The sequence below is a fragment of the Panthera leo genome, chromosome D4 (genome assembly GCF_018350215.1).
Source record: "Panthera leo isolate Ple1 chromosome D4, P.leo_Ple1_pat1.1, whole genome shotgun sequence".
In the NCBI taxonomy this organism is placed as follows: domain Eukaryota; kingdom Metazoa; phylum Chordata; class Mammalia; order Carnivora; family Felidae; genus Panthera; species Panthera leo.
The window spans coordinates 18,409,489-18,425,669 of NC_056691.1; the positions used below are offsets into that span (position 1 = coordinate 18,409,489).

A 16,181-nucleotide genomic window follows, 5' to 3' on the forward strand; every position below is an offset into this window, starting at 1 on the left:
CAAATGAAGTTAGTTCCTCTCTTCCCCGCGTTGGTAGGAAAAGCTCAGTTGACAAATATGTTAATTGCGTGAAAACAGCAGTTTCTGGGGGTGGAGGAATGGGTTGTTTCTTACCATTTGGTGGTCCTACGTCTCCACCTGCTGGTGAATCCGAATTATCTGTCTCTACTTCCCAGTCGATGTTGGACGGAGACAACTCAAGGTTGGGGTGGGCTCCTGCTGGCAAAGAAACGGACTCGGGGTCTTCATGAATATGCAGGACAACCAGTTGTCCAGGCTGTCTGTTGGGGGTCTCGGTGTGGTTTTCTTTGCTTTTTTGATCAGGAAGGGCGGAAAGCAGCATCTCGGCTGCTTCGGCCCCTAGAGACTCATCCTCTGGAGACTCGGCTTCCTCTGTTGTTTTGACACCAAGGGTAGGTTCTGTGAGATAGGACAAATCAAAGGGGGGTGTGTAAGGTGCCAGCGAATGCTTCAGGGTGTCTTCTTCCAAGGGAGGGTCACCGCCATAGAGAAAATACTCAGGCTCTTTCATTAAATCTTCATCGATATTTTGGCCCATGACATCATATTCGAAATCACCCCACGAGGCTTCAGACGAACAGACCTCTTGCTTCCCTGCATCCCCGTCAACTGGCGTTTCTGGATTGCCCTCAGATAATGTCAATTTACTCATGTCATCTATTGTGCCCGTGGATGTGTTAAGACCTGAGGCATCGCTGAAGCTGTGGTCAAAGGCAGCTTCGCTTATGTCCAGGCAAGTGTCTGAAGCTAACGGGGCGTCAGGAACCGTGGCAGAATTCTCAGTAGCAAAAAGTTGCTCCTCGTCCAACAAGGCTCCTGCATCTGTCTGACTCTCAGGAGAGAGGCCCTCTGACACCAACAAGCTGTTGCTGTCCATCGTAGGCTCCTGGAGAGTTACAGAAATACCGGTCCCCACGTTTTCCGTCATTGGGATTGTTCTGTCGACGAGTTCCAAAGCCGGTGCTACACCTGGGGCAGCAACTTTGTCTGCTGCTTTTAAACCTGTATTGCCTTCACCATTTATTTCAGAAGGTTCAGGAGAACCTCTGTGAGAGGCAGGCTGAGATGAGCCACTTATGTTCACTTGATCACTGATCGGAGGCAGTGGGATTACATTTTCAGAATATAGTTCTGAATCGTACGGGACAAATTCCTGCCCAGGCTCCCGATTGGGTTCTTCATCCATCTTTGGCTCGGTGAGATATAACTCACTGGCTTCCCCTTCCGGTCCTACTCCAGCCCTGACGAGCTGTTCAGTCTCTCGCTTTGCTTCATGATCATGGCATATATCAGGGCTGTTGGAAGCCTGAGAATTGCTGTCACGGTCACAGTGGGTCAGTATATCTGGATTCTCACCATCTGCTTTCAAACTGAAGGGCTGCTTAGCATCTATCCACAAGTCAGGCGAAGCTGAGGCCAGTTGCCCACCCTCCTGGAAGTTGCCATGTAAAATATCTGGAACAAATGTGCCTTCGGGGCTCTCCCTAGGAGGACAGACATCCCATTCAGAGCCCGACTTCTTTATCAACTGGGTGGAAGAACTGACAGCCGGGAAATCTTCTGAGGCAATGCTGGAATTTGTTATTTCACTGGGGTACGATTTTTCTTCTTCCCACCAATTTGTTTCCTGACACTCCACAGTCAAAACATTAGATATGACACATTCATTTTCATCTGTGTGAGTAAACGTTGCGTCTGGCTGATCCCAGACGGACAGCGCTGTATTCTGACACTGCTGCTCTTGGGTAGGTGTTTCGGAAGTCAGCTGTTCACCAGCAGAAGACAAGAAGGTTTGCTCTCTAGCATCCTTTTCTTTGATTTGGTCCAATATCACAAGCTGGCCAAGCTGATCCGCTTCTGGGTCTGGCTGTCTCGGCTGAATGTTCCAGAGTTGCTCATGGGAGTTCTCCTCATTGCTCTCCAGAAAGGGTGACCGGTGTTCATCACCGAAGGGCTGAGTGCAATGCGTTTCCATGGGTTCAATATCACCCTGGGTGGGTACTCCCCAGGGACTCACTTTGTGGTATCCTGAAGAATTCATCTCTAACACACTACTTGGGTTGGGCAATTCCCTTTCAAATGTGCTCTCCATCGGTCGTCCTTCTTGTAGAGAGGCATTCCACCGCTCGGAGCGCTCAGCTGAGAAGCCAAGTGTTTCCAGTTTGGAATAATTCTCATTCTTTGATTCGCTTTTGGGAGATAGCTGCCAGATGGTCTCTCCTGTCTTCCCCGTTTCTGGAGAAGATCTCATCTCTGTATCCACTGCTGTAACCTGTAGTTTGGTCTCCTTTAGCAGTGAGAAATTCCAGTGATCGGGGCTGCTTTGTTGGTTGTCACAGAATGGGTCTGGCTTGTTCTCTCTTGCTTCTGAATTGCTTACGTACGCAGGACACTCCTCAGACTTGGGATCAGTGGTGGCCAAGAACTTACTAGGTTCATTCACTGAATCCCAAGCTCTGGGGTCGCTCTGAGCAACTTGGCAAGTGCCCAAATGGACCTCTTTCTCCACTGACTCTTCATCACCTATGCTGTCGTCATCAGAACCTGAACTTGTTGAAATGAACTTGGCATCCTCTGGCTGCACGGTTTTAGGAAGGTCATGGTCATTTTTCTCCTGCTGGCTAGCCACTACATACCTTTCCTGATATGCCTCGGAATACTCAGAACATTTGCCTGTTTCAGGGCTGGATACAGAGGAAAAGGAATCACCATCTACTGAGTCATTCCAAATCTCTAAAAATTTAGGAACCTTGAGATCTAAGCTCTTTTCAAACCTGTCCATTCTGTTTTTGTCCGGGTCCTCCATTTCAGTAATTACTTCTACTTGGCCATCGGTAGTAATTAGTTCAGATTCTTGGTGACTCTGTTTGCTCCAATCATCTTGATTCCGCTCCTGATGCCCCATATTGGGTCCGTGTTCCCAGGAAGGCAGTGGAGCTGAGGAATCATTTAGGCCAGGACTTGATGCACTCGAATGTGTATACTCACTAGAAATACTATCTCTGCGATAATTTCCTGATGAAGAAGCTCCTGGGAGGCTGTTTTCAGTACTCTCAACTTCAAGACTCTTAGTAATCTCGGAATTTGGGACACTGACCTGCACATCACTGTCTACAGAGCCATCCCAAATGTCAAGGCTTTGGGGACATTCATGGCGTGGCTCTGGGTTCACTCTCTCTGGTTCCAGAACGTTACACACTTCAGTGCTCTCAAGACTCATTTCGGGTAAAGATACAGTTTTTGTTAAATTCAGCCCAAGCCCACTGGAAGTGTCAGTGGCGTCATCTGAATTTCTGTGATACGGGAGGTGCTTGTCACAGGTCTCTTCTGCCCGCAGGTCATTTGTGGACACTTCTGCGTGCACATCACAGGAACCTGGATTGTAAGACCCCCTCTCGTGCTCTAAAATCTCCCGGGGTTCCTCAGTCTGAGGGCTGGAAGGGACTGAGAGAGATTTGATTTTGCCGGATTCATCGCAGATTTCTTGATGTTCGGATGCAACCGGGGAAGAGCCTTCCCGGTCACTTTGCCCTTTTCCAGACTGCTCCGAAGCTCTGTCTGTCATCTCCTCCTCACGGAGGTGCTCCCTAACAGTGGCTCCACGGGCTTCCTCCTCACCTTCGCTTTGTCCACAGCTAGGACCTCTCCATGGATCTGAGGGTCCAAAATGCCCTGGATTCTCAAAGTTGGTTGCCAAGGATGTCGCATCATGTGGCAGGGTTCCTCTGCACGTGTCCTGCTTATCAGGATCAAGGGCACCTGACTCACTGGCTCCAGAGGCTTCTAGCATGTCTGGGATACAACTGTCCTTAATTTTTTCTGATGAGTCGGGAGTTCCAGAAGGAGCTTTGTGTTGTTCAGAATCTGTGACATATGAGGGGCCTGGTAACATTAACGAAGACATGTCATTATCTCTCATGACGGAGTCCCAAATACTGTTTGCGATCAGCTGTCCACTTTTTTCATTCAGTGTGTGATATCCATTGGCAGGAGTGTCCTTGCTGTGCTCAGAAGATGCGGGGAGTTCCCAATCCGCCTGATTTGCTTCCTGATACTCCACACCCCATGGCTCCAGCTGTCTCACCGAGAATCGGGTCTCCGGTTCAGCGCTTTCAGTCATGTATCCTTGTGCTTGACCTTCGCTGGAGATTGCCACCCCCGCGCTACAGTCGTCCCAGTCCAAATCATTATCCATATCGGAGATGGTCGCAGTGGACTGCGTGTCCTCCAGAATCACTCTGTTCCACAAGTCGAGGCTGTCAGGGGCCGCCTGGCGGGAGTTTGTGCTGCTGTGCAGAAGCGTGAGCTGTCGGTTTGTTTCATTGTACAGCTGCATCATGCTGGGGTCGTCGTAACTGGACAGGCTGCTTTCCCCGATGTCATCCTCCATGGAGATGTTCTTATCATCTGTGGGCTCCGTCCTGAGTAAATCCTTCTCGGAGTTGTAAGTGACATTTGTTTCCGAACTGGTATCTGCATCCGGTGAGCCCCACATTTCTAGGTTCCCGGGACCTGAACTAATTCGGTTTCTAGGTGGCTGCTGCGGCGACTCGGGAGGCATTTCAGTCTCCCCTGTGGCAGAGTTAGCATCTTGTGACTCAAAACGTCCCTCTTTGGCAAATGGCTTGTTTTCTGTTTCTTTTTCGTCTCCAGCAAATGTTGGTGAAGTATAGGAGTCAGATGTGGAGTAGTTGGTATCTAAGGGGGAGGGCACCGAATCTTCCCCTACGTTGGATGCACTGTAATCGGGACATTTGTATAAGAAGGAATCTTCCCAAGGTGCCAGGACGTCTGACCCTCCTTTTTTGATACCCTCCTCAAAAAGGTTCCAGGAGTCTACCTTTTCATACACCTCCCCCCTAATTTTTGGATCCAGTAAGCCATTCTGATCTTCCTTTGTCGGTCTGGAAGTATTCCACGCGTGGTCCAGATCGGATCTGGGGTTTCCAGATATAAGGATATTATCCCTGGAGTCGTGGTTCTTCTTACCCCAGATTTCTGGGGGTGCTTCGTTATTTGCCTCACTGGGTGAATTGTCTTCCGAAGGAAAAGAAAACCCACTTTTTGCCATGGCCCATTCCCTCGGGTCCCTCACAGAAGGCGTCTCGCCGCTCGTTGGGTGCAGATTCCAGGTATTTGTCAAAGCTTTGGTGCCATCTTCTTTACCAAACGCACTCCAGGCTGGGAATGACACCGCAGCGGCTGGTTCCCCACCTTCCGTGGGATTTCCCCACGGCTCCGGCATCGCCGTGGGAGAGCGATCAGAACGCCACAAGGCAGCAAAGTCTTCGATCAGGTGGTGTGCCCCCTGAGGAGAAGCGCTGGGCAGATTCGATTTCTCTGTGGGCACGTTCTGAAACTGTAAGTGCTCCTCATTTTGGTCCTGAATATTATGGCTGCCCAGCCCAGGCTGACCAAATTCAGACTCCCAGGGACTTGACTTTGGGAATTCGAGACTCTTTGGTGGAAATATAGAATCTGAGGCTCTCCTGTCCACTGGGCTTGGCTTATGGTCTTTCCATGACTCGGGGCTCTGGAAGACAGACTCCTGTTCACTAGAACTCCATGTGTCTGCAATATTTTTAGAGTCAATTTCCAAGCCACCCCACCAGCTGCTGCACCGTGCGCGGGTCTGAGGCGGCCCTATGTGACCCGTGTCTACTGCTTTTGGGGTCACATTTTCTGGGTAGAGTAGAGCTGGTTCTTCCGTGGATGGTGAACTTTCTACAAAGCTATTCATAGGTGTTGGTGGGACCCGCTTTCCAATATTTTTCAGCCTTTCTGGTGAAGGAGATTTATCTCCCACAAAACCTGTCAGGCTCGCATTTCTTTCAGAGTTATCCTTGGGACTTTCTGGTCTCTGAACAAATTCCTCATCAAATTCCACAAGGTCGTCTTTGCCAGCCTCTGACAAAAGTGAACTGGATGAATATTTGGACATGTCCATCCCTATGCCATTGATTTCTTTAGGCCCCGTCGGGGGTTGTCCCTCTGATGAATCGCTATTGGGGAAGAAGTCATCTGCAGGAGAGTAGTCTGCAGAATGAGAAGATGGTTGGGACTGCCCAGAAGCCATGGTTGCTGAGTCAAAGTTGAAGAGGTCAAAGGATTCCCTGTGTTCTCCAGACCGGGCATGCTCCTCTGGGACTGCTCCTTCGGGGATGGGACTATAGGAGTCAAACCCTGGGAGGAGGCTGTGGTGAGGCCCGGCACCTTCTCCCACTGGACTGTCATCACTGAGGAAAACCGAGCTCTCCTTGGATGAACGGCTGCTCCTAATGGTGGCCAACCCGCTATCTGGGCTGACGAGGTCGATGTTTACATCCACCTGAGCCTGGTTAGAATCGTTGAGATCTGGAGGGTTTTCTATGAAATTCACGGAGCTGGGCTGTGGCTCTACGTCAGAACCATACAGCTCCATAATCCCGGAAGATCCCTGGGACAGTGGGGCGCTGCCTGCCACGGCTTCCGTTGAGGACGTCCGGCTGTTGGAGACCATCTCTGGACACCTCCTGTTGATGACTTCCTTGACGAGAAGGAGCACGTGATCACAGGTCACCAACGGGTTCTCCTGCTGGTACACCAGGATCTCATCACAGCCACATTCAAAGGGCTCCAGCTCCAGGCAAGGGTTCTGGCTTTCTTCCAGTTCGCAGCAGATCTGTCAGGGAGGCACAGGGGTTTGTGTGAGCACTCAGGCACTCCTTGCATCTTCCTTAACTTTTCCTAATAGAAAATTGATCTGGGTTCATCCGTCTACAAAGAAGACCTCAAACAACTGAAAACTGCGTAACGTAAGACACGGAAAGTCCCACTTACTATACCACCGGCTCTTTCTACAATCCCATCCAACTGGCTCTTCTTTGAACTCAAAATCCCACTGCTCAATTTTGCTTGCTTCTGAAAGTTACAGGTTAAGAGATTTGCACCACGTAAATCCTTTCCTTGTCGTAATACGATACCGTCCTCCAACGGGAGTGCAAGTTAAGTTTGCAGAAAGCAGAGACAATGCTGGTTGCTGAGAACTAGGGGAACACGTGTGAGAATAAGGGGCAATCAGGTGGACAAAGGGCTTTTGTTTAGGACCAGGCACCGGGGAGCTGCTTTTGCCTCGGGAAGCCTCGTAAGGGGAAGGAGAACATAGGGAAGAGAAAGCTACCAGAGGTGGAACTTCCTAACAGCACTTCGGGGGCCCCAACGGTCTCTTCCCGCCCCAGGGAGCATCGACGGGGAGCCTGGAACAGACAAAGCTCACCTGGGAGGCCAAGAGAACGTGTGACAGCTGGTGTGAGGCCAGAACCGGGCTGCAGCTCTATGATTTGTTTAGGAAATGTCAGGGAAATCTGGCACATCGGGCTTTTGAAATGGCCCCACGGGGTCAGTGGCGGGAACAACAACAATAGTAATAATATATTTGTTATTATCATCATCACATAGGTGATGATGATAATAATAATGAACACTTGTTGAGTGTTTCCATATGCCAGGCACAGTTTAAAGGTTTTATGTGCATTATCTTCTCTAATCCTCAAAATAATTCTGTTACAAGGTAGGGATCCTTTGTCCCCGTTTTGCCAATGATCAAACAGAGACCCAGCAAGGTTAAATAACTTGTAGTTAACAACTAAAGGAGCTACGTTTTGAACTCTGCAGAGGCTGACTTTTCATCAACAGTGATCACGTGGACACAGAGGGATTGTCTAGAGTAGTCTTGACCTTGTTCTGCTCAGTGGAACCGTCTCTCACGTGATGGCTGGGGAAGCCCATGGGGAAGAAGAGAGGGAGGCAGGGCAGAGCTGGCTCAAGGGGGTCTGATCCCTTTACCTGCTCTCCCACTTTTGTCTGTTTTAGATTAACCAATTTTTAAACCGATTTGCTGCTAAAAGTGATTTGAAAACCACCATGGTGGAGGCTTAGGAGATAGAAGTCTGCCCCTAGGAAACCAGTGACCAAAGATAAATAGAGCTTTGGAACCCAGTGCAGACAAAAAGCACTGACAAAGCCACAGGCTGGTGAGGCAACGCACAGATGTGTGAGGGTCAGGTCAGAAGGGAGGGTAGAAAACATCTGTAGCAGGAGCAGGGGCTCTTGCATCTTTGGACTGGAGAATGCACAGAGAGTCCGTGAGTACCTACGGTCACATGCACTACAGCCAAGATGGATCTCTCGGGGGACAGAGAGTGACGATGTAGAACACGAAAGGAGTCAAGACTTTGGCTGTAGCCACCTGCGGATAGACCTGTTTATGTCTATCCGTTAATAGATAGATTAACGGTGTCTAATCCGTTAATGAGGAAAGATTAGCGAGAAAACTGTTCGACATTTGTGTCGTCCGTCTTATAATGAATCATGTAGGTTCTCATATTAGTTCTTAAATACACCCAGTTTGGCATTCCAGTGCCCTATTTTGATTAATTTTGTCTACCTCTTCTATCATTTCCAAAACGTTGGGTTAAAAAATTCAGTTGTCAACCGAGAGGAGCTGGCTAATTAACCAGTCAGAATTGCAGTAGTCGGAGACAAGCCAACTTTGATTAAAGCATTACGTCACCAGCTACTAAACACTGGGCACCAAATAGGTATTTAGACAGGGACTAAACCTTTTTACGTATGACCGAATAGGAGTCCTAAGCAAACATCATCCACAGGAGGACTTGCCCTTCTTTGGGTGAAAAAAGATACGCTCTTTCTCTTTTCGGATTTAGTCTAGAAGACAAACAGATACAGGGATCTTTTAAAAGGCCTTTTGTGGTCACGAGGGATCAAAGGTGCAGCACGGGGAATATAGTCAATGGGATTAGTGTGCCAGAGTTATACTTGTGAGCACAGCATAAGGCATGGAGTTGTGGAACCACTAGGTTCCACACCTGTCAACTAAACTTAAGGCAAAAAATAAAAATAAAATAGATAGAATAGAATAGAATTAAAATACAATACGATACAATACCATGCAATAAAACAAAAACAAAATAAAATAACACGCCCTGGGTGGGGGTGAAGGGGGTCAAAAGGTATAAGCTTCCGGTTACAAAACAAGTAAGTCCTGGGGATGTAATGTACAGCATGGCCACCATCGTTAAAAATAGTGTGCTGTGTACTTGAAAGTTGCTAAAAGAGGAGATTTTAAAAGTCCTCCTCACACAAAAACTTTTTTTTGTAACTGTGTATGGCAATGCATGTTAACTAGACTTCCTGTGGTGGTCACTTCAGAATATACACAAATATCGAATCATTATGTCGTACCCCAGACACTAATACAATGTTGTGTTTCCATTACACCGCAATTTTTTAAAAAGGGCCGATATTTATCTCACTGCCGATTTTAATTAGGCGGTTTTTTTTTTTTTTGGTAATATAGCAATAAAACTAAAAACTAAAACTCTGAAGGAAAGCATTGCAAATGAAACATTTTATCAGTCAATGGCCCAATGTGCAAAATACCCCCAACATTTCTTTCTTGTTCTTTGATAGTATTTTGTTTGATTTTTTTTTTATTTTTCAATGTTTATTTATTTTTGAGAGAGACAGGGTGAGCAGGGAAGGGGGCGAGAGAGAGGGGTCAGAGAATCCGAAGCGGGCTCTATGGTGACAGCACATGGCTCAATATGGGGCTCAAACTCACGAACCGTGAGATCACAACCTAAGCCGACGTCTGGCGCTCAACCAACTGAGCCACTCAGGCGCCCCTACCCCCAACATTTCTTAAAACTCCCACTCCTGGGCCTTATCTCTTGGGTCCATTTCTCTGGGCCACCAGTGCGTTCCCACGTTCCACCGCGTGTTGTGACAGCCACCAGGTTAGGAAGCAGTGAAATGGGCCCGAGTGAAGGAGGTCCTTACCTGACTGCACAACTCGAGGTTCTGGGAGTACACGGCAATCTGTCGTCTCGGCTGCTCTTCCTCCGACAGGTAGCTGGCCAGGAGGATGAGGACGTCAAAACCGAACTTGTCTGCAAATGCTTTCAAGTCGCTGCTGATATTGCTGTGAAACGTACAGTTCTGAAACAACAACAGGCAATTTGATATTAATGCCAACTGCCTGGCTTTGGGGAGTTGTGCCACCAATCTGTCCAGCGTTGCGATATTTCGTGACAGATATTCATTACCAGACACAAGCAAGATGGACACACAAGCTTGCAAACTCTCGTGCTCGGGCTTAAAATGACCTTTGCTTGTTTGTTTTCCTAACCCGGGAAAGGAAGGAGTCTTGGCCCTTATTAAGGTAGTTCAGACAAGGAACAAATATCTCAACAGGGTTTTTTTCCCCTAAAATATTTCTTTGAATGTTAACTTTGTAAAAACTACTTTTCCTTGTATTGTTCCTAGCATGTAGGAAAGGCTGCTGTTATTACAACCTATCCCTAGAAAAATAGGAGGAAGTTGTTGTTCTTTATTTGTAATTGTTTCCCAATGATTATTACAACGCCAAGAAGAATCCCTAAGGATGAATCTAGCTGAGTTAATGGTATGCTTTTTATTCCAGGGTAGAAGTCTGGGAGATTTATGGAAGGACTCTGACGTCACATCTTCTTGCTCTAAGAGGCAGCTAAGAAGGAATGAATAATTGTAGAAAAGGAATGAATAATGGTGCTACAGAGCACCCAGACCTGTGGCTCACATCACCTTCAAAAATGTGCCCGTCTCTTTGAGGTTTATGAACTGCAGTGACAACCACTTTGTTGGCAGAGTCGTCTCTCTTTCTTAAAGAAGAGCAGTAAAGACCGTCGGTTAGGCATAATGCCTGGCACATACGAGCTGCTCAGAAAAATGTTTTTGAACGACTAGAGAGACTTACCCACAAAATCTGCCTTTGCTACATAAACCTCTATCCAGCATATATATTCGATCATCATATATAGTCTGTTGCGCTACTCAGTGAAAATCACCACCACGTGCACAGGACGTGCACAGGAGATACACGTGCACAGGAGATACAAAGGACTCTGTTGATTTCTGTTCTGTTACAAAAGTCATCAGCACTATGCACGCCGCTGGCAAAGTATCAAAGCAATGCAGAAATACATAGCATCAGAAGTGAAAGAGCCAGGCACCCCCTCCTCAGCCACTTAGGGAGAGCTAGGCAGGGCACCGCACGTAGGTGCAGGTATTTTCCGCGCCCAGATTACTGTTTGTATGTGGTAGCTTCTCGAAACTAGTGGATTTCATATTTGTGCCTCAGATTATTTACCAGCTGCTTAGAATACCTGTAGCGCATGTAATCTGTAATTCTGCTGAGTTGAATCTCAAGGTCTCTGAGGCCCCTGAGAGGCCACATGAGACACCTGCCAGATGTGCTGGCCCAGCCCGTCACCAGCGTCCGCACCTCAAGGAATGTTTGTTGTCTCCTTCTGTGGCAGCCGGCTCTCTAGGCGTCTCACCAGACCGTTTCACTTTTTGGTCACAGAGCGTTGCACAGGGGAACTCACAAAGCTCTCAGGATATATTGTTGCCGAACACTAAGGATCTATTGTACCGACTGGGTAATGAAATTCATGATGTTCAAATACAATAGCTTTTGGAAACATGGGTATCCAAAAGCATAGTGTCCGTTCCCATGCTTTTTATTTATTGTCCAAGTGTCATGATAACAGTCTTTAAACAGAAACTTAAAAAAAGTCCACTCACTCACAATAGAGGTAAATATTTAAGATATTTTTTAAAGTTGCACCTCCTATTATACACAATGTACATTCAATAGATGAAATTATTTCAGATCATCATTATCCCTCAAGACAACCTCCGCACTGAGCTTTCTGCCATCAAGAATTATAAAAGCAGACATTGGGGTGCCTGGGTGGCTCGGTCAGTTAAGCAGCTGACTCTTGATTTCGACTCAAGTCATGATCTCACGGTTTGTGAGTTCCGCGCTGACAGCAGGGAGCCTGCTTGGGATTCTCTCTCTCTTCCTCTGTCTCTGCCCCGTCCTGCATCCTCCAGACTGAAGGCTTTGGCCAAAAAGCTCAACAATTTTCCTTTCAAAATATTTTTTTTCACTGTGTACATAAAATCCCCCATATGCAGTTATAAACCCTTGAAAGAAGGTCCAACATTTATTTCGAAGAGATTTTCACATTTCCTAACACCTGTCACAAGACTCCCAGCTAGGTCATTTGAACAAAAGAAGGCAGGTTTTACCGGTATCTGAGCACAAGATTAGGATTCATTACATTCAGCATTATTCAAAGCCATACTTGTGGAACATTTGCTATTCAAAACTGTTGGCTGAGCTTCAATCTGTCTGGATTCTTCTGTGTGAAAAGGACGGCTCTGGGATCTTGCTGGACTCAAGTCCAACAGCATTGTCAACACCAGCATCACGTTCAAATGCAGGGGCTCGGGCCATCCCCCAGACTTACTGAAACAGAAACTGCATTTTCCAAAAAATCCTGGGGGATTCAAACGTACATCGGAAATGGGAAAGCAATTTCAAGAAGGGAGGCATTTGTTCACCGATACGGTTTCCTATGAGAATCTGTCTTTGGATCCTTTCAACGTGGTCATTTTACTGGGACTTTTACTAACTCACACCATCGGCTCCTGGTTCCTCATACCATTTTCAACATAAAAGTCACCCCAGGAAGGGGGGTGTATTTCTGAGCCACTGTGTGGCAAGTTCTTATTTATTGGGTCCAGTATTGGGTCTCAGATCCTCTATTTTCATTATGTACCTCAAGAGGTTCTTAGGATCAAACTCCGTGGGGTGACACTCTCCCAGTTTTCCTCCGGGTGGCCCCCAAATCCATACGATCAAGGATTGAAAAAAAAAAAAATAAAGCAAAGATTTATGAGACTCCCTTAGGCACATTGCATGTTACAGTATCTCCAGAACAGAGATCATCAACGACTGTGTCCTACCTACCCTCATAGAACTGTCCAAACCAGAGTGGATCTTCCTGGCGTTAGGATGTCAGGTGGATCGTGTTTAAAACAGAATCAAACGAGGGAATGAGTGAGAATCCTCGGGAATCTGGGAGGCAGAATCTGTTCTGCTTTTATGCCGGTGCTGTTTGCATAGGAGATAATTTATTATTGTCTTCTAGCTACGCAGGGAGTCATGTGCTGTGACGGCTCTTATGTTGCTGACAAGCTAGGCTGGCCCTGAATAAATAGCACTTTATCATCAACCCAACCCAACTGTAGATACAGGTTGGCATTTTGTTCCCCACCCCCACCATCTGCCTTCTACCTGATAAATTACTGTTTTAGTTACATGTATACAAATACTATTTGTTAATCGGCTCAAATGTCTCCAAAATGTTTCCTCCACCTTAAGTTAAAATTATATACATGTACGTAGGTATAGCTCACTCGGTTTGCCAAAGGTTTAGAAAATAAAGAGCTCCTACCTTAACTTACCACCCGCGCCCCACCACACGACCTCCCACATTTGCAGTATGACCCCCAGCCTGAGACTGCAACATGGAATTTACAAAGGTACTTTACTAATCATTAAGGCTGGAAACTGACTGGCAAAAACCCAGCCTATTCCAGTACATCAGTTAGGGACAAGGAGAAGTCCTCCTGGTCATCATCTTTGCCACTCATGGGTCCAAAGATTCGATCATTAAACATTTTTAGAGGGCGTGAGTCCTTTTGCCCGAGTGTTTTCCAGTTTGGGAATGAGTAGGAAGACCGGGAAATGTGGGGAGAAAAAGGTTTTATTATTTCCCAGCCAAAAGCTAGGGTGAGGTTGTTGTTCCCGATGACCAAGCACAGGGAGACAGAAATGCCACGGCTCTCCTGTAACATGACAACCGAGAGAGTGACGGTGAAAGTGTCCAAGAGATTGACTACATTTGTGGTTGAAAGTTCGCAGACAAACTCAGTGGAAAATTCCATTCCCTCCCAAAACCCTGATTTAGCTTTTTCCATCGCTCTGAAAAATTCAGTGTTCATGCTCCATGCTGATAGCTAGAGTGCATGATGTGAAATAAAGGTGATCTAAGTCATGTTCAGGAAACACCTGAGTCCTTAAACGTGGATATTCCTTGAGAGAGAAAAACTCACTCTTGTTACATTGCTCCTGTATTCCTACCTTCTGTTGTCCCCTGGATCCCGCTGTCGGGTTTCTGCCTCCATCGTTCCCTTGAAACCGCTCTTCCCAAAAGTACCAATCGCTTCCAAGGTGCAAAATCCGAAAGTCGGCTTCCTGTTCCGACTCTATATGACTTCTCTGAGGAATTCCACGAGGGTGATCCTCCCTCCTTCTTGAAACACTTCATTCCTTTACTCTCCCGCCCTCACGTTCTCCTTGGTCTTCTCCCAGCGCCTCGCTACTCCTCTGTCACCTTTGCTGGCTCCTCGTCTTTTTCAACCTCTAAATGTTCATGCCTCAGATGGTGTTTCCACACCTCTTTCTCTTCTTTATCTCTACGTTCTCTTTGGGGACCTCATCCAGCTGCATGGTTTTCAAATCACCTGTCTGCCAGTGACGACAAGCTTCATCCACCTGAACTCCACCCTTGTCGATCCACATGGTATTTCCAGGTAAATGTCTAATAAGCATCTCAAATAAAATGAAACCTACCTCCATCCCAGTTTCCTCCGTATCATTAAATGGCCCCACCATGCACCCAATTACTTATAATCAGTCCTTCCTGCAGCATCAAAAGGGAGCTTTTAAAAATGTAAACAGAGGGGTGCGTGGGTGGCTCAGTCAGTTAAGCGACCAATTTTGGCTCCGGTCATGATCTTGTGGTCCGTGAGTTCAAACCCCGCATCAGTCTCTGTGTTGGCAGCTCAGAACCTGGAGCCTGCTTCATATTCTGTCTCTGTCTGTCTGTCTCTCTCTCTCTGCCCTCCCCTGCTCATGCTCTGTCTCTCTCAAAAATAAATAAACATTAAAAAATTTAAAAAAATGTAAACGACACTTCTCTGCTTAAACATCACTCAAAAGTTTCTCAATGCAATTATTATTTACTGTCGTTTTTTAAACGGGGAGGAGATAGTTCTAATGTCCTCAAAATCGAGTTATTATAAATCAGTGAGAAAAAGTAAACATGACCATAGAAAAACAATTGGATATAAGACATTCAGAATTGAAATACAAATGCCAATAAATATCTGAACTCATTGAGAATCAAAGAAATCTTTTGATAATAAAATATTTCATCTTCTCTTTTCTTATGGAAATGTGGTAAATAGTTCCAAAGGGGCATTCTCATATACTGTTGGAAATATATTTTTTTATTTTTTTACATTTATTTATTTTTGGGAGACAGAGGGCGACAGAGCACAAATGGGGGAGGGGCAGAGAGAGAGGGAGACACAGAATCCAAAGCAGGCTCCAGGCTCCGAGCTGTCAGCAAAGAGCCTGACGCGGGCTAGAACTCACAAACCACAAGATCGTGACCTGAGCTGAAGTCGGACGCTCAACCGACTGAACCACCCAGGCGCCCCAGAAATATATTCTAAAGGAATAATCAGATATACACACAAAAGGTTTGTGGACAACGCTATTCACTGGATCATTACCTTGCTAACTAAAACTTTGAAATGACCTAAATGTTCAACAATAGAGAAATGGTTAAATTAATTACGAAAGAGTCGCACAAAAGAATAGTATGCTGCTATTCGAAATCATGCTATCAAAGAATACTTAATGACACAAGAAAACACTCAAGAGTGTAAAAGCAGAAAATAATTTCTGTAACATATCAAAATAGACTATCATTTCTGTATGCATTCAAATCATGCATATTGAAATCTAATATATGATGGATATTAAGACACCCTGATGTGAAAGCTGTCATAATTTAGCCAATTGCCCAATTAAAATCTGACTGTGTCTCTGTTATTTTAGTGTTCCCTCCAAAGATACCAGTAAAGGCTCCGGACTCACCAGACATGAGCTGACCCTCTCTCCACTATTCATCAGCAGTGAGTGAGCGCGTTTACTTTATTCACTTCTCCAAGCTTTAGTTTCTTCATTTGTAAACCCCCATTTCATTGAGCTGGTGTGAGAATTAAGAACATGAACCTAGGGCATCTGCATGGCTCAGTCGGTTAAGCATCCTACTTCCGTTTTTGTTTTTTTTTATACATGCCCTAATGAACTTTATTTTTTTAATATAATTTACTGTCAAATTGGCTTACATACAGCACCCAGTGCTCATCCCAACAAGTGCCCTCCTCAATGCCCATCACCCACTTTCCCCTCT

General features: G+C 46.2%; 1 protein-coding gene across 4 annotated transcripts in view; it reads right to left on the reverse strand.

The window, feature by feature from the left end:
* Positions 1-16,181, reverse strand: part of PRUNE2 (prune homolog 2 with BCH domain) — a 270,865-nt gene that overhangs the window by 80,326 nt on the left and 174,358 nt on the right. For all 4 annotated transcript variants that reach the window (XM_042911941.1, XM_042911942.1, XM_042911940.1 and 1 more), the window contains exons 7-8: positions 9,862-10,020; positions 115-6,682 (exon numbers count right to left, since the gene is read on the reverse strand). In XM_042911941.1, the coding sequence (XP_042767875.1) occupies positions 115-6,682; positions 9,862-10,020 (6,727 nt within the window). The remainder of the gene's footprint in view (positions 1-114; positions 6,683-9,861; positions 10,021-16,181) is intronic.